General features: G+C 40.6%; 1 protein-coding gene across 4 annotated transcripts in view; it reads right to left on the bottom strand.

The window, feature by feature from the left end:
• Positions 1 to 20,885, bottom strand: part of ZRANB1 (zinc finger RANBP2-type containing 1) — a 71,385-nt gene that overhangs the window by 21,293 nt on the left and 29,207 nt on the right. For 2 of the 4 annotated variants that reach the window (XM_015148410.3, XM_015148412.3), the window contains one exon: positions 252 to 439. In XM_015148410.3, coding sequence (XP_015003896.1) covers positions 252 to 439 — 188 coding nt within the window. Of the gene's footprint in view, positions 1 to 251; positions 440 to 4,921; positions 5,044 to 20,885 lie in introns of those variants that run through there. The other 2 variants (XM_077947864.1, XR_013398450.1) reach the window with 2 other exon arrangements.

Here is a 20,885-nt window from a genome sequence, read left to right as displayed (position 1 = left end):
GAATGACAGATACATTCCAGGTTTGTTTGAACCAAACATGATGAGTCAAACATTGTTGTGACTATTCAAATATTTGAAAGCATATACTCTTAAAAGTTAAGTCTCTTAAGTTTAATGTTATTTTTTAAAGGAGGTAAAAGAATTCAAAACATTTTAAAGCTGCTTAGAGAAACATTATAAAATCAAAAATGAAAACTAAAGAACAGATTTCCTTAATATAAACGAACATTTAACCAAAATGCCAAACCTACCTCTGTAAGCAATATTGCTAGCATATCCTGCCTCTGAAAACGAATAGCCAAGTGTACAAGAGTATAGCCAACATCAAAGGCAGAAGGACGGTTCAGCAAGCGTACTTCGTCTGCAGTGAGCTGACGTGCAATGTCTCCTCCTGATGACTTGTATGCTTCTATAGCAGCTAAATCACCTTCTACAACCCCTAAAACAAGCATCAAGATACAAAAGCATTTAATTCTCATTTTCTTCAAAAAACACAAACCGTAGCAATCACTCCAAACTCTTTTAAGTGTTTCTCTGTGCTTCCTGGATCCTGATGCATCATTTAAATGTCCTGTAAGGGTAAGGAAAGTTAGTTTTTTGCTTTCCCTTTAAAAATTTTCTTTCCAGAACTAGAACTGCCTACACATTTACCTTACCATCAGTGCAGGCTCCAGGCTCTGGTGGGATTTAGAGGAATTATTAGACTGTAAGAATTGGATCGAAGATCGATAATCTAGTATAAGAAACCAAACGTCACAAGAGACACTGAGCCCCCAGTTCTGGTCCTGCGTTCATCCTGACTTTGCAGAAACCAAGGAGACAGGGATGTGCTTCCAGCTGGTGTTGAGCTCCTCCTGCCCTTTACACTGCATTCTTAAAGCAGAATCAAAACAAATGCTGAACTTTCCATACTGCTCTTTAGCATTGAAACAACTTGGAGCAACTGAAACCATCTTCACTGTAAGTAAACGTTGGCAACATTTTGATTTCAGATTCTCTCACAGCCAAGTCTTCCTTATACCCATTAAGAATTATTAATAAAGTAAAAGTTGAACCAGATGATTTCAAATAAAATGTGCTAAAATAAAACATTACAATCCAGTTAGAATAGGGGGGAAACAGAAACATCACTTCTGCCCAAATCTATAAAGAACATTCCATTACCACTGAGCCATTTTATTAACCTTAACACAAGTTAATGTTAGGTAAATACAGTAATACTGTCTACTAAGCAGTCTGGTAAAGTATGGGTATCAGCCTGGGCTAAAAAAAAAAAAAAAGGTAGATTAGCTTCCAATTTACCACAAAAGGGGTTTAAAGCAATGGCCGAGCGCGGTGGCTCAAGCCTGTAATCCCAGCACTTTGGGAGGCCGAGGCGGGCGGATCACGAGGTCAGGAGATCGAGACCATCCTGGCTGACACGGTGAAACCCCGTCTCTACTAAAAAATACAAAAAACTAGCCGGGCGAGGTGGCGGGCGCCTGTAGTCCCAGCTACTGGGGAGGCTGAGGCAGGAGAATTGCGTGAACCCGGGAGGCGGAGCCTGCAGTGAGCTGAGATCCGGCCACTGCACTCCAGCCTGGGCGGCAGAGCGAGACTCCGTCTCAAAAAAAAAAAAAAAAAAAAAAATTATTTGTGGGACCAAATACTTCTAAGTGCTTCCTAAATTACATCAAGACAAATGTGTTTGCTGGATAGAATACTAATACTAGGTAAAAATATTCTTAGTGTACTTTTAAAAAAGTATTTTAATTGCCATCTTCAATTAGGAATTAGATCAGACATATTCCTTAGAATGTAACAGATTGGTAAAATGCAACAATTTTCTACCATTAGTAAAGATAACAAGGCTTCAAAATAATTCCCACATTTACTGAATCCTCATGATATACAGGAACGCCTTGCCAGGCAATATGAGAAGTACAAAGACAGGGAAAATGTGACTCCAATATTCAAAGCAGTCCTTTCTGCAAATTTCGATCCTCTCCAAAAAAAAATGACCCCCTGCCCCAAACACAGACATATACATTCTTCAGGCTGAAAACCAATTATATTAAGAATGCCTACTTATAGGAATTATTTTCACAGCAATGTAGCTTGATAAACTCCTCACTACGCATATAACAAATTCAGCTACATATGCCCCGCCTCCACCCACCTAACACATCCTTATGAGGAACAGTGCGCCCTAGAGAAGTCAAGGTAAAGCTTAATCAAGTACGGCATGAGATAAAGGTTATAAATCTTCCTAAAGGGGCAAGCCTTTCAAATAGACCAGAAAGTGCTACTTGAACTAAAAACAAATCTATGATTGAAGAGTTTTCTATTTCCAGTTATTATGTTCAAATACAAAAAGAACTGTAAAACTTCTGCTTAACTTATTTAATGAACAATTAAGTATAGCCTGGTAGGACCCATAACTTTTAAGATAATTCAATGCAGTTTTCTTTTATTGAGGATTAAGCATGCCCATGCCATTTCCTTCCACTCCACAGCATTTCTGCATGAAGGCAATGACTTTTCCCTTCAGTCTTATCAAAGTCCTTGACTATTTTCAGGTATATGTAGCATCAATGCACCTTTTATAGTCTTTAGTTCTAATCTAAAAATATTATCTACTTATAAACTTTTTGTATTACATAAAAAAATGTTCCGAACACTTCCAAAAACAACCCACGAGTCTGATCAACTTACCTGAAAAAACAAAGAGGAAGAGCTGTACAATGTATGTGTATATATGTGTATGCATGTATGTAGGTGTTTGTATTTAATGTGTTCATGTTTATTTTTTATTTCTCAAAGACAAAGATGAGGTGATCTAAAGCTAAGCACCAAATAACTTCCTTCTTTTGCTTGGAAGAAGGGGAGATCTTCAAATCACTTTATTGTTTTTAGCTAACTCACCATATAGCTGAAGTCTAGAAGAATCTCATCTCAGAAATTCTTAAGATTTCCTCTCTAATGTCTCTGAGAGATTTCTGTAATTAGAAGTTAATGAGCACTGGGCAGTGGGGTGCAGACTACATAGCACAACAAAATTAGCAGATTGTACTTTGGAACTACAATGTACATCATCATCACCCATTCTGCTTTCATTAAGTGCTTTTTAAAAATATAACCAGAACTTCCAATGTTGAACTGCATGGTATGTGAAATTATATCTCAATAAAGCCGATATACACAAACACAACTAGGATTTCTATTTGACCTAATACAAAATTATCAAAAACACTTAATTAGTCCCTCCTACTCCATGCTCTGCATGAAACTACAAACGGGCATACTGCCCATTCCCTAGCATGGCGGACACACAGAAGATGAGGAGAACAGACTATTCTCAGTTTTTGACAGCATGAAATTCTCCAAACTTCCCAGAGCAGGAAAAACACACATCACTTAAGTATAGGTAAAAAATAATATTTAAAAGAAAATTATTTTATTACCTAGTGTTTGGGGAATATGTAATTTCATTCTTTTCATTAAGCATAAAAGTTCATAGTCTCGGTGACTGGTACATTTTCATCTACAAAGATTAGTAAATTTATTACAAATCAAATTTCATGAAAATGTCACTGAACTATCCCAATTTTTGCTATGTCTTTATTGCACACTGCTCAAAGAGAACTTCTGAAAGTTTAGACATTACTTCACAGACAGGTTTTTGTTGTAGGCATGGTGTTTGATAGGATTTGGCCCATACGCATATAATTTAAAGTTTTAGCCACCGCATGTTTTCTACTTAAGGAGCAGGGAAAAAGCATCGTAATATATGCAAAAAAGGAAAAAAAAAAAAAAAAACCTTACAAAATATCTGAGTTCTTCACGTAATTACACTTTGAGCACCTTTTAATGTCAGGAGATAAAAAGAATGTAGGAATCAGGTAGAAGAGTTGGTAGACAGGAAAAGACAACAAATAAATGCAAGTGTTAAAATCTCACTTTATAGGACAAAGGCCAGGAAAAAATGAAAAGTTCCAAGAGAAGATAATCAACATATACATGTTTGCTAGGTTACTGACATCTCACAATGCCTCCAAGAGTAACTGAAGCATCTATTTATTTTTATTTTTTTTTTTTTTTGAGACGGAGTCTCGCTCTGTCACCCAGGCTGGAGTACAGTGACGCAATTTTAGCTTACTGAAAGCAACCTCCGCTCCCGAGTTCAAGCAATTCTCCTATCTCACCCTCCCGAGTAGCTGAGACTACTGGCGCACACCACCACACCAGCTAATTTCTGTATTTTTAGTAGAGATGGCGTTTCACCATATTGATCAGGCTGGTCTCGAACTCCTGACCTCGGCCCCCCCAAAGTGCAGGGATTACAGGCGCGAGCCACCGTGCCCAGCCGAAATATCTTTCTCTTAGTACTTTTTTTAAAATTTAACAAACGTGTACTATGCCTTCTGTCCCTTCCTCCTTCATGTTATGAAGACAAAAGGACAGCTGAAGACACTCTGAGATTAATTTTATAAAACTAATCTGCAGTATCATCATACATTCAAAATTGAATGAAATGCACAATCAGCCTAATAGCGAAACATAATTACAAATAAATGGTTAATACACTTCTTAAAACATGAAGGCCTAAGAATAAATGAAAGCCACTATGTTATATATCACTAGCTAAACAGTTAAAAAAATAAAAAGCAAACATATTATTCCGTAAGCTGGGCCAGGAGCAGAGTTTACATATTTTGAAGCCACAGGTCAATGACTCACTGGGGACTTCACAGCTACTATGGAACTCCATTGGTTAGAATTTAGAGCTGGCTCATAGATGTTTAGAAAACAGACTTATTTTTTCCCCCATATATGGCACAGTTTTCAAAGTTTTGCCTTATTTTCCTTTATGACATTAAAATTGTAATGGTTACTAACTTTGAAAAGAATGCCAAATGGTAAAAAAAAAGCCAGGACTTACCTGAGCCCACATGGGCCAGCCCAACACTACCCTGGAGTTCTATGGTAGCTGTGACATCACAGCATGGTTTATGCTGTGGGGTCAGGGTGGACCTGGAGTCAGCTGGCACAATTTCAGGAACCCTTGAAGAGAAAAGTTAGTTTTAAGTGGTAATGTTCAGAATGTCCTTTACCATGGTCAGAGAAAGATGCAGATGTGGTTTTCCTCTAGCCAGAGTTTAACTCATTTAACTGGTTTTCATATTAAAAGGAAACTATACCCCCCAGTAATACTTTTTTATGTCATAAGCATTTGGCTATCATTTAATCCTGAACCTGGCATAGATATTCACAGGAAATTCTTGAAAAATTAATGAGCTGCTTTTTAAATAAAATGACTTCAATATTTTTTAAAGTGTACCTTCAGGTAGGCAAAAGCACAGGAACAGTCTCGGAAATAATCTGAGCAGGCCAAACCACCTCCTGGTTGTATTTTCCACATAATAATAGCAACAAGTTAAGATCTACTATTTCTATTCCTAGAACAGTGCTACAAACAATAACCTATTCAAAAGATCAACAGATGAAAATCAAAATTATAAACAAATTCTTAAATTTAATCTATATCAAGTCTAGCTTGTATTCAATAACCTCACTGTCCATTATTAAAACATCCTCTTTAGAAAAATAAAAGATTCAATGAGAGAAGGAAGTCAAATATTCGCTAATTAAAACTTTTTAAATTATCTGTAAGTTGTGACAAACTATGTCAAATATAGTCTATACTACTGAGCTCTTTTCTCCTTACATCTTTGATCAGAGTGTTAACAAGCCACTCTTGTGAAAACAGAAGTCCCTGAAGTCATGAAAAAATACCTGACCTAACAGATACTTTCCTAAGAAAGAAGATCCTGCCAAGCAGGAAGAACTACTGCTGAAAGCAACATGGAAGGACTTAAAGGAAACATGCCACAAAGTTATCTTTGGGACAAGTGATCAGAGACAGGGACAAATGTTAATGGGATAAAACAGATGAACATGAGTTCAAACTATGAAGGTCACTTAAAATATCACTGAAAATACTCAACTGAAAGGAAATTACGGTTCTTAAAAATCTTAGGTTCCGGGCAGGTGCAGTGGCTCACACCTGTAATCCTAGCACTCTGGGAGGCCGAGGTGGGTGGAACACCTGAGGTCAGGAGTTCAAGACCAGCCTGGCCAACATGGTGAAACCCCGTCTCTACCAAAAACACACAAAAAATTAGCCGGGCGTGGTGGCGTGCGTCTGTAATCTCAGCTACTCAGGAGGCTGAGACAGGAGAATCGCTTGAACCCAGGAGGCAGAGGCTGCAGTGAGCCGAGATTGTGCCACTGCACTCCAGCGTGGGCAACAAAGAGCGAAACTCTGTCCTAAAAAAAAAAAAAAAAAAAAAAAATCTTAGATTCCAAAAGTAGATTTTGAAACTCATAAAATAGTGTATGCCAAAACCACATTCACTGCTGAAGTCACATCCAAAAGTTTTTCTGACTTCAAAATAAAAATAAAAATTTCATTTGCCACACTGCCAAGTTACCCTGGCTGAATTTGAAACCAAATTTTAGATTTTTATACTTATACTATCTCAGGTAGGCCAGGAGAAACTAGTCTAGCCCACCTTTTTTTACTAGAGGGTAAGTGAACATTTTAAAAGTGGAAATGGGAGGCTGGGTGCAGTGGTTCACACCTATAATCTCAGCACTTTGGGAGGCCAAGGCAGGAGAATCACTTAGAGCCAGAATTTGAAGACCAGCCTGACCTCAGCAATATGGTAAGATCTCATCTTTACAAAAAAATTTTTTAAATTAGTCAGGTATAGTGATGCATGCCTGTAGTCCTAGCTACTTGGGAGGATCACCTGAGCCCAGGAATTCGAGGCTGCAATGAGCCATGATCATGCCACTGCACTCCAACCTGGGTAACAAGAGTGAGACCCTGTCTCTGTTAAAAAAAAAAAAAAAACAAAAAACGAAGTAGGGGCAAGGAAGAAAGGATAAAAGGAAAAACTTTCATAATTTATTATAACTTTATACTGTTCATATTATATACATTTAATTCTTCTAGACAAAAGTAAACAGAATGAAGACAGAAAATCAAGAAATGTTCAAAAGTAACCCAGTCAATATTAAGGTCTCCAACCAGAAACGCTAAACAAGAAAGTTTCCATAATTTGCCACTGAAAAAGGAACTTCACGGCTTCGGTAAACACTAATAGCCCCACAAGCACACATCCCCAAAAGTTTCAGATCCATGTATCCAATAATCCATCAAGCATCCTCACCACAAAACCTCTAAAAAAAAAAAACCTAAACTTTCTCTCTCCTATGTCCAGGAAAAATGATACTGTTAGCCAACCCAGATGTCCAAACCAAAAATCTGGCCTTCTAACCTCCTTCTCATCTCAGCCCAGTATCACTTCTTCTAGGTTTTGTCAATTCTACTTAAGTCTTTTTCAAATAAATCTCCCTTTCCCCATCTCCACTGACTCTACCCCAGCTATACATGACTGTACCTAAGTTGCTATCATTTACTCTACTGGTCTGCCATCTCAAGTGTTGCTCCCTCCCAATCTATTCTCTACACTAGGGTGAGTGTGGTCTTCTTAGACTACAAATTTAATTAAGGCACTCCCTTTTCAAAAGTTTACCACTAGGTTGGGCGTGGCAGCTCACACCTGCAATCCCAGCACTTTGGGAGCCCAAGGAGGGCAGACTGCTTGAACTCAGCAGTTCAAGACTAGCCTGGGAGAAACCCAATCGCTACAAAAAATTTAAAGAATAAGCCAGGTGTGCTGGCATGCACCTGTAGTCCCAGCTACTTGGGAGGCTGAGGTGAGAGGATCCCTTGAGCCGAAGAAGGTTGAGGCTGCAGTGAGCTGTGATCATGTCACTGCACTCCATCCAGCCTGGGTGACAAAGTGAGATCTCATCTCGGGGGGGGGGGGGGGGGGGGGAAGTTTACCACTGCCCTTAGGCTAACAGCTAAATTCCTTAACCAGGTTAAGGAATTCCCTACAGGTTCTCTCTCACAGTCCTCATTCTACACTCCAACCAACTGACTTCTCTCAGGTTACTGGACGTGCCTTGGTCTCTTGACCCTGGATTTTTAACACATACAATTCCCACTAACAGAAACACTCTTCCTTCTTCTCTTTCAAGTTTCAGCTTAGATGTCACCAAAAGTCCTCTCCAAATCTCCTAATGCGATTAAGTTATATGCTCCTTCTAGGACCCTATACTTCCTCTGCTGAGCTATCCTGGCTTGCTAAATTCTATTTGCCCCATAAACTCTTTGAGAGCCATGACTTCTTTCAAAGTGCTTGGGAGCACACTCGGTAAGTACCTGAATGCATGAATGAACAAACAAACAAAAGGTAAAAACGAAGACAATTTTGCAAAGTAACTGAGGCCACACGCCATGGCTCACCCCTGTAATCCCAGCACTTTGGGGAGGCCAAGGTCAAAAATGTTTTTCTGTTGCCCAGACTGGGACTGGTACATATTTTTAAGATGTGTATTTTTCATATAGATTTCATGTAACTTGATAAAATCACCAAATAAAGTGAACAAAAGACATGAATCAACTACTCACAGAAAAAAATACAAATGATTAATAAAATGAGACAGCATGCCATTCTTAATAACAAACATCAGGAAAGACAGCTCCACAGGGACTCCCAAAGTGCTGCTAATAAAGAACAGGTTAATTTAAGGCGCAGCAATTCAATGTCATATCACACATTTTTAAAAGGTACATGTTGATTCAAAATATAAAGTTCAATGAAAAAGGATATACAATATAATCTCAACTATGTAAAAGTAAATAAATGCAAAAAAAGTAAGATTGAAAATACACAAAAAAAATCTGACAGGCTTCCTCTAGGCAGTGAGATTACAAACTTTTTATTTTTTCATAGCTTTTCTTATCTCTGAAATGGTCTACAATGCATATAGTCTGTGTTTCTTTGAGATGGAGTCTTGCTCTGTCGTTTAGACTAGAAGGCACTGACATGATCATAGCTCACTGCAGCATCAAACTCTTGCCTCAAGCAATCCTCCCACCTCAGCCTCACATATCTGGGACTGCAGGCACCCCGCCACCACACCCAGCTAAGTTTTTTATTTTTAATACAGAAGAGGTCCCGCCATGTTGCACATGCTAGTCTCAAGTAGTCTGCCTTTATTATTCAAAAATGAACTAAACTCTCAAAGATCGTTACAAGAAGTCAGTACAAATGTCTAAATTTGATGAAAAAGAAATAATATATTTTCATCAACTGAGGAAAAGATAAACAAAATGTGGTATACGCATACAATGAAATATTATTCAGTCTTAAAAAGGAAGAAAATTCTGGCCGGGGCAGTGGCTCACGCCTATAATCCCAACACTTTGGAAGGCTGAGGCGGGTGGATCACTTGAGCTCAGAAGTTCGAAACCAGCCTCGCCAACATGCCAAAACCCCGACTCGACTAAAAATACAAAAATTAGACACACATGGTGGCACACACGCCTACAGTCCCAGCTACTTGGGAGGCTGAGGCAGGAGAATCCCTTGAACCTGGGAGGCAGAGGTTGCAGCAAGCACAGACTGCACCACAGCACTTTGGCCTGGGTGACAGAGCGAAACTTCCTCTCGAAAAAAAAATAAAGGGAAGGAAATTCTGACACAGATCACAACATGGATGAACCTTAAAGACATTATGCTAAGTGAAATAAGCAAAAGGACAGATACTGTATGACTCCATTCATGAGGTTATTAGGGCAGTCAAATTCATTGACAGAAAGTAGAATAATGATTGTTAGGGGCTGGAGGAAGGGAGAATGGAGCTATTTAATGGATACACAGTTTCAGTTTTCCAAGATGTAAAAAAGCTCTAGAGAGAATGGTAAAAATAGTTACACAACAATAAGAATGTACCTAATGCTACTGATATACACTTAATGAGTAAAATGGTATAAATTTTATCTTATGTATATTTTACCTCAAAATAAATTGCAAAAAAAAAAAGGAACAATGATACAAGGACATTATTCTGAGATATCAGAGCTGCTGCCTCAAATAATATCACCTAGATAGTATTCCTCCCTCCTCTAAAAAAGATAAATGTTTAAACTGAATCTAATCATAAGGAAATCCACAAACCTAAACTGAAGATCATTCTGCAAAAGTGGAATCTTCAAAAATGTCAATCATGAAAGAGTAAATTTTTAAAAAATTAAAAAAAAAAAAAAACACAGGCGCTGTTCTAGATTAGAGAAGACTGAAGAGACAAAACTACACACAATGTATAACCCTTAACTGAACAAGGTGGGGCAACAGCAATTATTGAAACTATTGGTGAAACTAAATATAAACTTTCAGTATTAAATTTCTTGGATAACTATACTGTGTGGTTATATAGGAAAAAAAGTTCTTGTTCTTAGGAAACACATGCCAAGTGTCATGATGTCTTCAGCTAACTCAAACAGTTCAGAGAACACACACAAGAAAGACATACAGACAGAGACACCAAATATAGCAAAGAACTAACTGGAAAATCTTGGTCAAAGGCATATGGTGCTCAATATATTACACTTGTAACCTTTATACAGGTTTTGAAATTTCTCATTATAAAATAATGACAGGGGCCAGGCATGGTGGTTCATGCCTGTAATCCAAGCACCTTGGGATGCCAAGGCAGGTGGCTCACTTGAGGTCAGGAGTTCGAGACCAGCCTGGCCAACATGGTGAAACCCCGTCTCTACTAAAAAACACAAATATTAGCTAGGCATGGTGGCGAGTTTGCCTACAGTCCCAGCTACTTGGGAGGTTGAGGCACAAGAATCGCTGGAGCCTGGGAGGCAGAAGTTGCACTGAGCCAAGATCGCACCACTGCACTCTAGCCTGGGCGACAGAGCAAGACTCCATCTCAAAAACATAAAAATAAATAAAAATAAAATAAAAGAATGACAGGGAAAATAGTGGTTGTCTAAGCACAGCAGGACTGGAGGTAGAGAGAAGAAGAAACTACTGCATTTATTTATATTTGCATTTCTGTGCTGCCTGGGTATTTTTTAACCATGTGCCCAGTTTAATGCAACTTTTTAAAGTTAGTTTAGATCCCAACAATTCTCTAGAGGCAAAACACATACTTTTATACTTGATATTTAAAGGATACATCTGGATTTCATAATTCAATGTGTTCACTTAATATAGTACTTTGTTTTTTAAATGAAAGCCGTTACTAAATCAATGGTGCATATTCAAATGTATCACATAATCAAGAATCACGTGACATAGTCCCTTTCTCAGCATAAAAAGGCACATTACTGGTTGGCAACCCTGTGTAATCAATCATTTCTGAAAGTCGAGAATTATGTCTCAGACATACTAAAGGCAACGAAGAGAATACTGGGGCTTTATTTCTGCCATCACCATCCATTTGCCTTAATAGAGACACTCATTCCTGGAAGTTTTCTTTTTATCACAGGTGTCAGGAAGTACTTTCAAATCCCAGACCAAACTGGCCAGCATCATTTAATAGTGGAAAGGAAAGAGGTGAAAAGTGTGTGTGTGCGCACAGGCATGTGTGTTCCCTACAGATTAGAATATTTTATGTTGCTGGAAATTCTCACAATTCACTTAAAAATCATGACATAAAATGTTATTTTATATCCACTGTTCCAAAATCAAAACAGGAAATCCTTAAAAACTTGAAAACCAAAAACTACCTGAAGATAATACTTCTTTCATGGTGCTAAAAATAACTCTTATTACCTACATGAACTACCTTGGATAGGAAGTAAACCCACAATCAAGAATGTGGAGTGAAATGATTGCAGTTTTTATAGCTACACACCCATCACACTTAAGAGTATCACGCAAAGTTAGCCAAGGACATACAAGGCATTGCCAGTATTCTAGCACTCACTTTCCTTTTATGCATGCAGACCAAAAATTGCTACAGAAGTCTGTATACATTTTGGATCCTATTAAAAGCTTTTAATGTGTCCAGGCATGGTGGCTCACCAGGAGGATCACTTGAATCCAAGAGATGGAGGTTGCAGTGAGCTGAGATTACACCAGTGCACTCCAGCCTGGGCAATAGAGTTAAAACCCTATTTCAAAACAAAAAAAGACAAAAACAAAACAAACAAAAACAAACAAAAAAAAAACAAAAAAACCTTTTCACATTTTTAACTCGAACCATTTTTGTGTTGTCTTTAATAAAAGGACAATTAGATGGTTTTTGTTTGTTTTGAGACAGAGTCTCTGTTGCCCAGGCTGGACTGCAGTGGCACGATCTCAGCTCACTGTAACCTCCGCCTCCCGGATTCACGCCATTCTCCTGCCTCAGCCTCCCGAGTAGCTGGGACTATAGGCACCCACCACCACGCCTGGCTAATTTTTTGTATTTTTAGTAGAGACGGGGTTTCACTGTGTTAGCCAGGATGGTCTCAATGTCCTGACCTCGTGATCTGCCCACCTCAGCCTCCCAAAGTGCTGGGATTACAGGCGTGAGCCACTGTTCCTGGCCAATTAGATGGTTTTAAATGTTTAAGCCCAGCCAATTAGATGGTGTTAAGTGTTTAAAACTATTATTAAGATGCAAGACCTGTTTACTGGTGGTTCTGCCTCCATTCACATGAAAAACAATGTATTAAGAAAAAAGGGGCCAGGTACTGTGACTCACGCCTGTAATCCCAGCACTTTGGGAGGCCAAGGTGGGCTCATCACCTGAGGTCAGGAGTTCGAGACCAACCTGGCCAACGTGGTGAAACCCCGTCTTCTCTACTAAAAATACAAAAATTAGCCGGGCATGGTGGCGCATGCCTGTAATCCCAGCTACTAGGGAAGCTGAGGCAGGAGGATCGTGTGAACCCAGAAGGTAAAGGTTGCAGTGAGCTGAGGTTACACAACTACACTCCATCCTGGGCAACAGAGCAAGACCACGTTTCAAAAAAAAAAAAAAAAAAAAAAAACTTTTAATGTACCATTTTTAACTCAAACCATTTTTGTGTTGTTGTCTTTAATAAAAGGGCAATTAGTTTTAAATGTTCAAAACTATTAATATGATGCAAGACCTGTTTACTGGTTCTGCCCTCTATTCATATGTAAAACAATGTATTAAGAAAAAAAAGGGCGAGGCACGTGGCTTATGCCCGTAATCCCAGCACTTTGGGAGGCTGAATCAGGCCGATCACTTGACCCCAGGAGTTTGAGAAAAGCCTGGGCAACATGGTGAAACCCTGCCTCTACAAAAAAAAAAAAAAATTCCAGGAATTAGCTGGGCATGGTGGTGCATGCTTCTGGTACCAGCTACTCGGGAGGCTGAAAGTGGGAGAATCACTTGAGCCTGGGCATTCAAGGCTGCAGTGAGCTGTGATCAATGCCACTGCACTCCAGCCTGGGTAACAGAGCAAAATCCTGTCTCCAGAAAAAAAAGAAAAGAAAGGCAAAAGAAAAAAAAAAAAGGACACCAAAATCAGAAGGTTATCTTTCAGTACAACACTAGTTTGGCATCAGTATACAATCAAAGTTCATAACCCAGCACTTAAAAAGTAGCCATAACTGTGAACAACTTCACCAGCTTCCTCTCTAAACTCGCAGATGATGATCTCAAAAAATGACATATTAGATCACAAATCTGCAACTGAGCTACCAACACAGAATAACGACTGCAAAGTAATCCATAGAACAGGAAAAGTTCTAAACACTGAAAGACTGTCCAAACAGCTTTGGTATACCAAACCAAAAACAGGCCAAATGAGCAGAACAAACAGAACACACACTACAGAAACACCGCACACAAAAAGTAAAGTCCAAACAATGTGACCTAATTATGGAATGCTGTAAAATATTAGCAAGTAGCAGATCACCCTGGGCCACAGCAATCAGCTTCATACAGGCATATTTATTTCACTGACTTGAAAAAAAGCAGGGCTGTCGGGAGCGGTGGCTCACGCCTGTAATCCCAGCACTTTGGGAGGCCGAAGCAGGCGGATCACGAGGTCAGAAGAATGAGACCATCTTGGCTAAAGCGGTGAAACCCCGTCTCTACTAAAAATACAAAAAAATTAGTTGGGCGTGGTGGCGGGCGCCTGTAGTCCCAGCTACTCCGGAGGCTGAGGCGGGAGAATGGCGTGAACCTGGGAGGTGGAGCTTGCAATGAGCCAAGATAGCGCTACTGCACTCCAGCCTGGGTGACAGAGTAAGACTCCGTCGAAGAGAAGAAAAGAGAGGACAGGGGAGGACAGGGAAGGACAGGGGAGGACAGGGGAGGGGAGGGGAGGGGAGAGAAAAGAAAAAAGCCAGGGCTGAAAACATTAATATTCCCAGGCATCAAACATAATTCAAAAGCTCCAGTAATGGCCGGGCGCAGTGGCTCACGCCTGTAACCCCAGCACTTTGGGAGGCCGAGGCGGGCGGATCACAAGGTCAGGAGATCGAGACCATCCTGGCTAACTCGGTGAAACCCCGTCTTTACTAAAAATACAAAAAAAAAAAATTAGCCGGGTATGGTGGCGGGCACCTGTAGTCCCAGCTACTCGGGAGGCTGAGGCAGGAGAATGGCGTGAACCCAGGAGGCGGAGCTTGCAGTGAGCCAAGATCGCGCTACTGCACTCCAGCCTGGGAGACAGAGTGAGACTCCATCTCAAAAAAAAAAAAAAAAGCTCCAGTATTAACCCTCAACCATATCTAGTAGAAAGAAACACCGTTACTATTTGTGTCTTGGAAAGGACAGCTACTTCCCATACTAGTCAGCCCCTCTGTAACTCAACTTATTTCATTATTAACAATGCCTCTGACCTCCTCTAGGAACTGGTGAAAATTAAGTAAAATTTCTGAAATTGTCAAATTAAGGTATTATTTGCTGGCCGGGCACAGTGGCTCACACCTGTAATCCCAGCACTTTGGGAGGCCAAGGCGGGAGGTAAGGTCAGGAATTTGAGATCAGCCTGGCCAACATGGTGAAACTCCGTCTCTACTAAAACAAAAAAACACAAAAATTAGCCAGGCACAATAGTGTGCACCTATAATCCCAGTTACTTGGGTGGCTGAGACAGGAGAATTGCTTGAACCCGGGAGGCACAGGTTGCAGTGAGCCAAGATCATGCCACTGCACTCCAGGCCGGGTGACAGAGCAAGACTCCATCTCAAAATAAAATAATAAATAAAATACTATTTGTTTAGGGCTGGGCGCAGTGGCTCACACCTGTAATCCCAGCACTTTGGGAGGTCAAGGTGGGCAGATGACCTGAGGTTAGAGTTCGAGACTAGCCTGGCCAACATGGTGAAACCCGTCTCTACTAAAAATACAAAAAGTAGCTGGGAACATTGGTGGGCGCCTGTAATCCCAGCTACCTGGGAGGCTGAGGCAGGAGAATCTCTTGAACTCAGGAGGCAGAAGCCGCAGTGACCCAAGACCACGCCATTACACTCCAGCCTAGGCAACAAGAGCGAAAACTCCATCTCAAAAAAAAAAGCTATTATTTGTTTTTTAAAAAAAAGCTATTTGTATTAATTTCTTATTGCTGCTCTAACAAACGATTACAACCTTAGTGACTTAAAATAACAAACTTTCTGTCTTACAGTTCAGGAGGTCAGAAGTTCAGCAAGGCTCTCACTGAGCTAAAATCAAGGTGTTGGCAGGGCTGTGCTCCTTCATGAGGCTCCAGAAAAGCCCCGCCTTTTCTCTTAGAGGCTGCTGACATTCCTTGCCTCATGGCCCTGCAACTCTCCCAAGCATCCACTTCTCTTCTCATGGTCCCATCTATAATCTTCTCTCCTGTCTCCCTGTGATTTACAAGGACGCTTGTGATTACACCACCTACCCAGATAACCCTGCCATTTAAGAAATCTTTAATCACTTCTGTAAAACCTCTACTGCCACGTAAGGTGGCCTACTCACAAATCCTGGGGACTGGGATGTAGGCACGGGGAGGTGGGATGTGGACATTATCCTGCCTGCCACTCTATCGGTCATGTAAATCACCCAAAAAGCCCCAAGAGGGCGTAGAGGGAGATAAACCTATAAGGAAGTCAACGGGCAAGTTAAAAACGCAAATTTGGACACTATAACTTATGTCATCAATAGTGTGTTTTCATTTTTTTGCTTTTATTTATTACTAAAAATACAAAAAAAAATTAGCCAGGAGTGGTGGCAGGCGCCTGTAGTCCCAGCTACTGGGGAGGCTGAGGCAGGAGAATGGTGTGAACCTGGGAGACGGAGCTTGCAGTGAGCTGAGATGCCCCACTGCACTCCAGCCTGGGCAACAGAGCGAGACTCTGTCTCAAATAAATAAATAAATAAATAAATAAATAAATAAATATCATCTAAGTCTGTATAGACATGTCAAAATTCTGAAAGTGGGACAAATTTTGCTCAGAAACCATCAGAATTATAATCCTCATGATGCCACTTCAGCCTGCTACTTGATAAAGAAGAGATTCTGGTTCGGTTCATAAGTCAGTGATTCTCAACAGGGAACACCACTGCACGTGCACTTCAGGTCACCCCAAAACTTTGGAGCACCGGGAGGCATTACTGATTCACATATTCCCTATAGTGAAAGCTGTTCACACCACTGCTTTGGACAACTGAGTATTTCAGCATAAAAATTCCAGTTTCACACCAGGTGGTGGCTCACAACTGTAGTCCCAGTACTTGAGTCCAGGAGTCTGAAACCAGCCTGGGCAACACAGGGAGACTCCATCTCTACAAACCATTTTTAAAATTAGCGGGGCATGGTGGCATACACCTAGGTACTCCCAACTACTAGGGAAGCTGAGGTGGGAGGATTGCTTGAGCCCAGGAGGTCAAGGCTGCAGTGAGCTGTGATCACACCACTGCACTCCAGCGTGGGTGACAGAACAAGACCCTGTCTCAAAAAAAAAAAAATCTGTGTGTGTGTGTATATAAGTCCATATGTGTATATATATGTATATATGTACATATGAGTATATATACGTGTGAATACATGTATATACATATATACAGTTTCAATGTGAACTTGTTACTTAAGTTTGACTTTTTCCCCCATACCTTCAACAGCCCCAACCAAATCTCAGCTCCTAAACTTAAGAAAGATGCAGCTATTGTCTAGGAAGTGAGATAAAATGCCAGCTAGGAAGCAGTAGGTCCAATGACAACTGAATAAAATATTTCAAGGAAAAAATCTCATTTGATAGTTACAGCAAACACATAGAATGATTTTTTTTAAAAAAAAAATATTGCCATGAGTGAAAGTAGGAAGGTAGAGAAATTAAACATAAACCTGACTTTAGACTTTTCATATCCATAGACTGCCTGGTGATTAGCCTCTATACCCTGAAGCCTCTATACCCTTTCCTGTAAGACCCTTTCATACCCACTACATACCTCAGTCTTCCTGACAACCAGTGAGAAGTAAAACTGGCTCTCCTGGGTTAAGTCCCAACTACTGAAAAACACAGAGAGCTAGGAAGCAGGCAAAGAATCTAGAAATTCATAGGAGGAGTAGGATAAAAGTTTGTCCAGACCCCAGTTCCCAAAAATATTCATTCGTTCATTGATATAAAAATACCTGAGTGCCCAGTATGTCTGTAGCAGGCACTGTTCTACATGCTAAGATACAGTTTTGAACAAAACAGATAAAATTACTGGCCCTCAGGAAGCTTAAATTCTAGAGGAGAGAGAGAGAAATCATAAACGAGATGATTAAGCATATTAGAAGTGTTATGAAGAAAATTAACGCTGTGGGGAGGGATAATGGACAGAGATGAAGTTTTGGATACAGCACTCATAGAGGACCTCACTGAGAAGGCAATACTTGAGAAAAGTGAAGGTGGAGAGCAATCCAGGCAGAGGAAACAGCAAGTAAAAGGCTTGAGGGCTTGTTCATAGAAAAAAAAAAAAAAAAAGTGGCAAGAGTGGCTGGAATGAAATGGAAAAGGTGGAAAACAGATTAGTTCAGAGATAACATATTTTTGGCCCTTGAACAACATGGGGATTAGGGGGAACCAACCTTCCACACAGTAGCATATCCATGTATAACTTTTAACTCCCCCAAAACTACTGATAGCCTGCTGTTGACCGGAAGCCTTACTAATAGCATAAACGATCAAATAACACATATTTGTATATGTATTATACACCATATTCTTGTAATACATGAGAGAAAACAAAATGTTATTAAGAAAATCATAAGGAAGAGAAAATACATTTACTAACTCATTAAGTCAAAGTGGCTCATCATAAAGGACTTCATCATCGTCGTCTTCACCTTGAGTAGGCTGAGGAGGAGGAGGAAGAAAAGGGGTTGTTCTTGCTGTCTCAGGGGTGGCTGAGCTGGTAGAAAACTTATGTATAAGTGAACCTGCACAGTTCAGACCTGTGTTGTTCAAGGGTCAAAAGTATATGGAAGGAAGCTGAAGTGTGCAATACAGAGCATGTAGATGGCCTTGTAGAGTTTTTTGAGGGACTCTGGCTATTATTTAATCCAAGTAAAACAGGTGATCACTAGAGAGTTCTGAGCAGAGTTAGCTCCTTTGACGACAGCAGACTGTAAGGAGGGCAAAGGCAAGGGGGGATCATGGTTTGGACAAGAATAGTGAGAAGTGGTCAGAGTCCAGATATATTTTGAAGGTAGAGCCAATGGATCTTCTGAGAAATAGGAGTGGGGCATAAGAGAAAGAAGAATCAAGGAGGGCCAAGGCTTTTGGCACAAGCAATGGAATGAGAAATTTGCCATCAACCATGATGAGAGCCTGGGAAAAAATAGATTTGAAAGACAGACCAGTTCTGTTTTAGCATCACTGAGCTTGAAATGAGCTTGAGTTATTAAACACTCCAGGAAAGATGCTGAATAGGCAGCTGGATATATGAGTCTAGGGTTCAGGAATACAAGTTATAGCACAGATTTAATATGGTATTTTTATCTAACCCTGTGTCTTTTTAAGGACATAGCTGGGGCCGGGCGCGGTGGCTCAAGCCTGTAATCCCAGCACTTTGGGAGGCTGAGACGGGCGGATCACGAGGTCAGGAGATCGAGACCATCCTGGCTAACACGGTGAAACCCCGTCTCTACTAAAAAAATACAACAAACTAGCCGGGCGCTGTGGCGGGCGCCTGCAGTCCCAGCTACTCGGGAGGCTGAGGCAGGAGAATGGCGTGAACCCGGGAGGCGGAGCTTGCAGTGAGCTGAGATCCGGCCACTGCACTCCAACCTGGGTGACAGAGCAAGACTCTGTCTCAAAAAAAAAAAAAAGGACATAGCTATGTACACAAATTGAAGTACAATTTCATAAGGCAACTGATTCAATACAATAGCAGAATAAAAGCAGGGCATTAGGTAGTGTTGCTCTATTCTCTAGATACATTGTTGTCTACCCAGTGAGAAAAGCAGTCTATGGTGAGTGCTGACATGACTGCCCTAAAAACCTGATGTCCCTAAAAACATCTAGCACCAACTGCAGACATTCCAGAGGCAACTGTACATTTACATTCACACCTCTACCTTTACCACCCTGATTCTCAACCTCAGGTTCCACTACAGATGTCGGGTTTTGGCACAGCTGTCCCCAACATCCTCTCACCACATAATTTGACTTATGTGAAACTTACACCCAATGGCTATGTCAATATGTTTGCTCAGTACTGTTGATGCCTTAGTTGACATCTGCCCTCTCAACAACTGGATCTTCCTCATTCCTAGTTTATCAGCTCTAAAGCTGACCTGAGGTTGACATTTTTTTCCAACTTGAAATGGAAAAGTCTCACATTTTATACTCAGTGTATATAGTGTAGAGATGGATTTTTTAAAAAACACTTAACATCAACAACCCAAAATACACTGTATCTAACGAAATCTGGGGAACATAAGGCAGGCAGAAAAGGGAAGTAAAGATTAATTTTGAGTACATATGAACTTCTGTTAGTCTTACTGCTCAAGCCTTTTTTTTAATTAACCCAACATAATGTAAACAAGTTTTTAAAAAGTATTTAACATATTTCAGTTATGTTTACACATCAGAATATGGCTATCTCATAGAAACAGGCCTATAATTATAACCTTATGTATAACAGTTCAGAATGACATCGTACAGTTAACAGTAAAAAAAAATCTGCTGATAGGAAAGACACAGTCCACATTACCAAGAACCAAATACAATCAACTCTTGGCCCTGAGAATCTAGAAACTTTGCAGGTAGAAACAGCAACTTAATGACAAATCGTTTTGTAAATAAAACAAGGTCAAATCCAATACCGGTCCTATTGGTAGAAGTTTTTGTTCCACTTTTTTTTTTTTTTTTTTTTTTTTTTTGAGACGGAGTCTCGCTCTGTCACCCAGGCTGGAGTGCTGTGGCCGGATCTCAGCTCACTGCAAGCTCCGCCTCCCGGGTTCACGCCATTCTCCTGCCTCAGCCTCCTGAGTAGCTGGGACTACAGGCGCCCGCCACCTCACCCGGCTAGTTTTTTTGTATTTTTTAGTAGAGACAGGGTTTCACCGTGTTAGCCAGGATGGTTTCGATCTCCTGACCTCGTGATCCACCCGTCTCGGCCTCCCAAAGTGCTGGGATTACAGGCTTGAGCCACCGCGCTCGGCCTTTTTTTTTTTTTTTTTTCTTTTTTTAGACAGTTTCACTCTTGTCGCCCAGGCTGGAGTGCAATGGTGCGATCTTGGCTCACTGCAACCTCCACCTCCCAGGTTCAAGAGATTCTTGTGCCTCAGCCTCCCAGCTAGCTGGAACTACAGGCATGCGCTACCACGCCCAACTATTTTGTATTTTCAGTAGAGACGGGTTTCTTAATGTTGGGTCAAGCTGGTCTCGAACTCCCGACCTCAGGTGATCCACCTGCCTTGATCTCCCAAAGTGCTGGGATTAACAGAAATGAGCCACTGTGCCTGGCCTTGTTCCACTTTTAAATTGAAGTCAGTGATTAAAATGCAAAGAGATGGGCGGGACCCAGTGGCTCACCCCAGTAAT

The sequence above is a fragment of the Macaca mulatta genome, chromosome 9, assembly GCF_049350105.2.
Source record: "Macaca mulatta isolate MMU2019108-1 chromosome 9, T2T-MMU8v2.0, whole genome shotgun sequence".
NCBI classification, from domain to species: domain Eukaryota; kingdom Metazoa; phylum Chordata; class Mammalia; order Primates; family Cercopithecidae; genus Macaca; species Macaca mulatta.
This window is presented reverse-complemented; position numbering and strand designations above follow the sequence as displayed.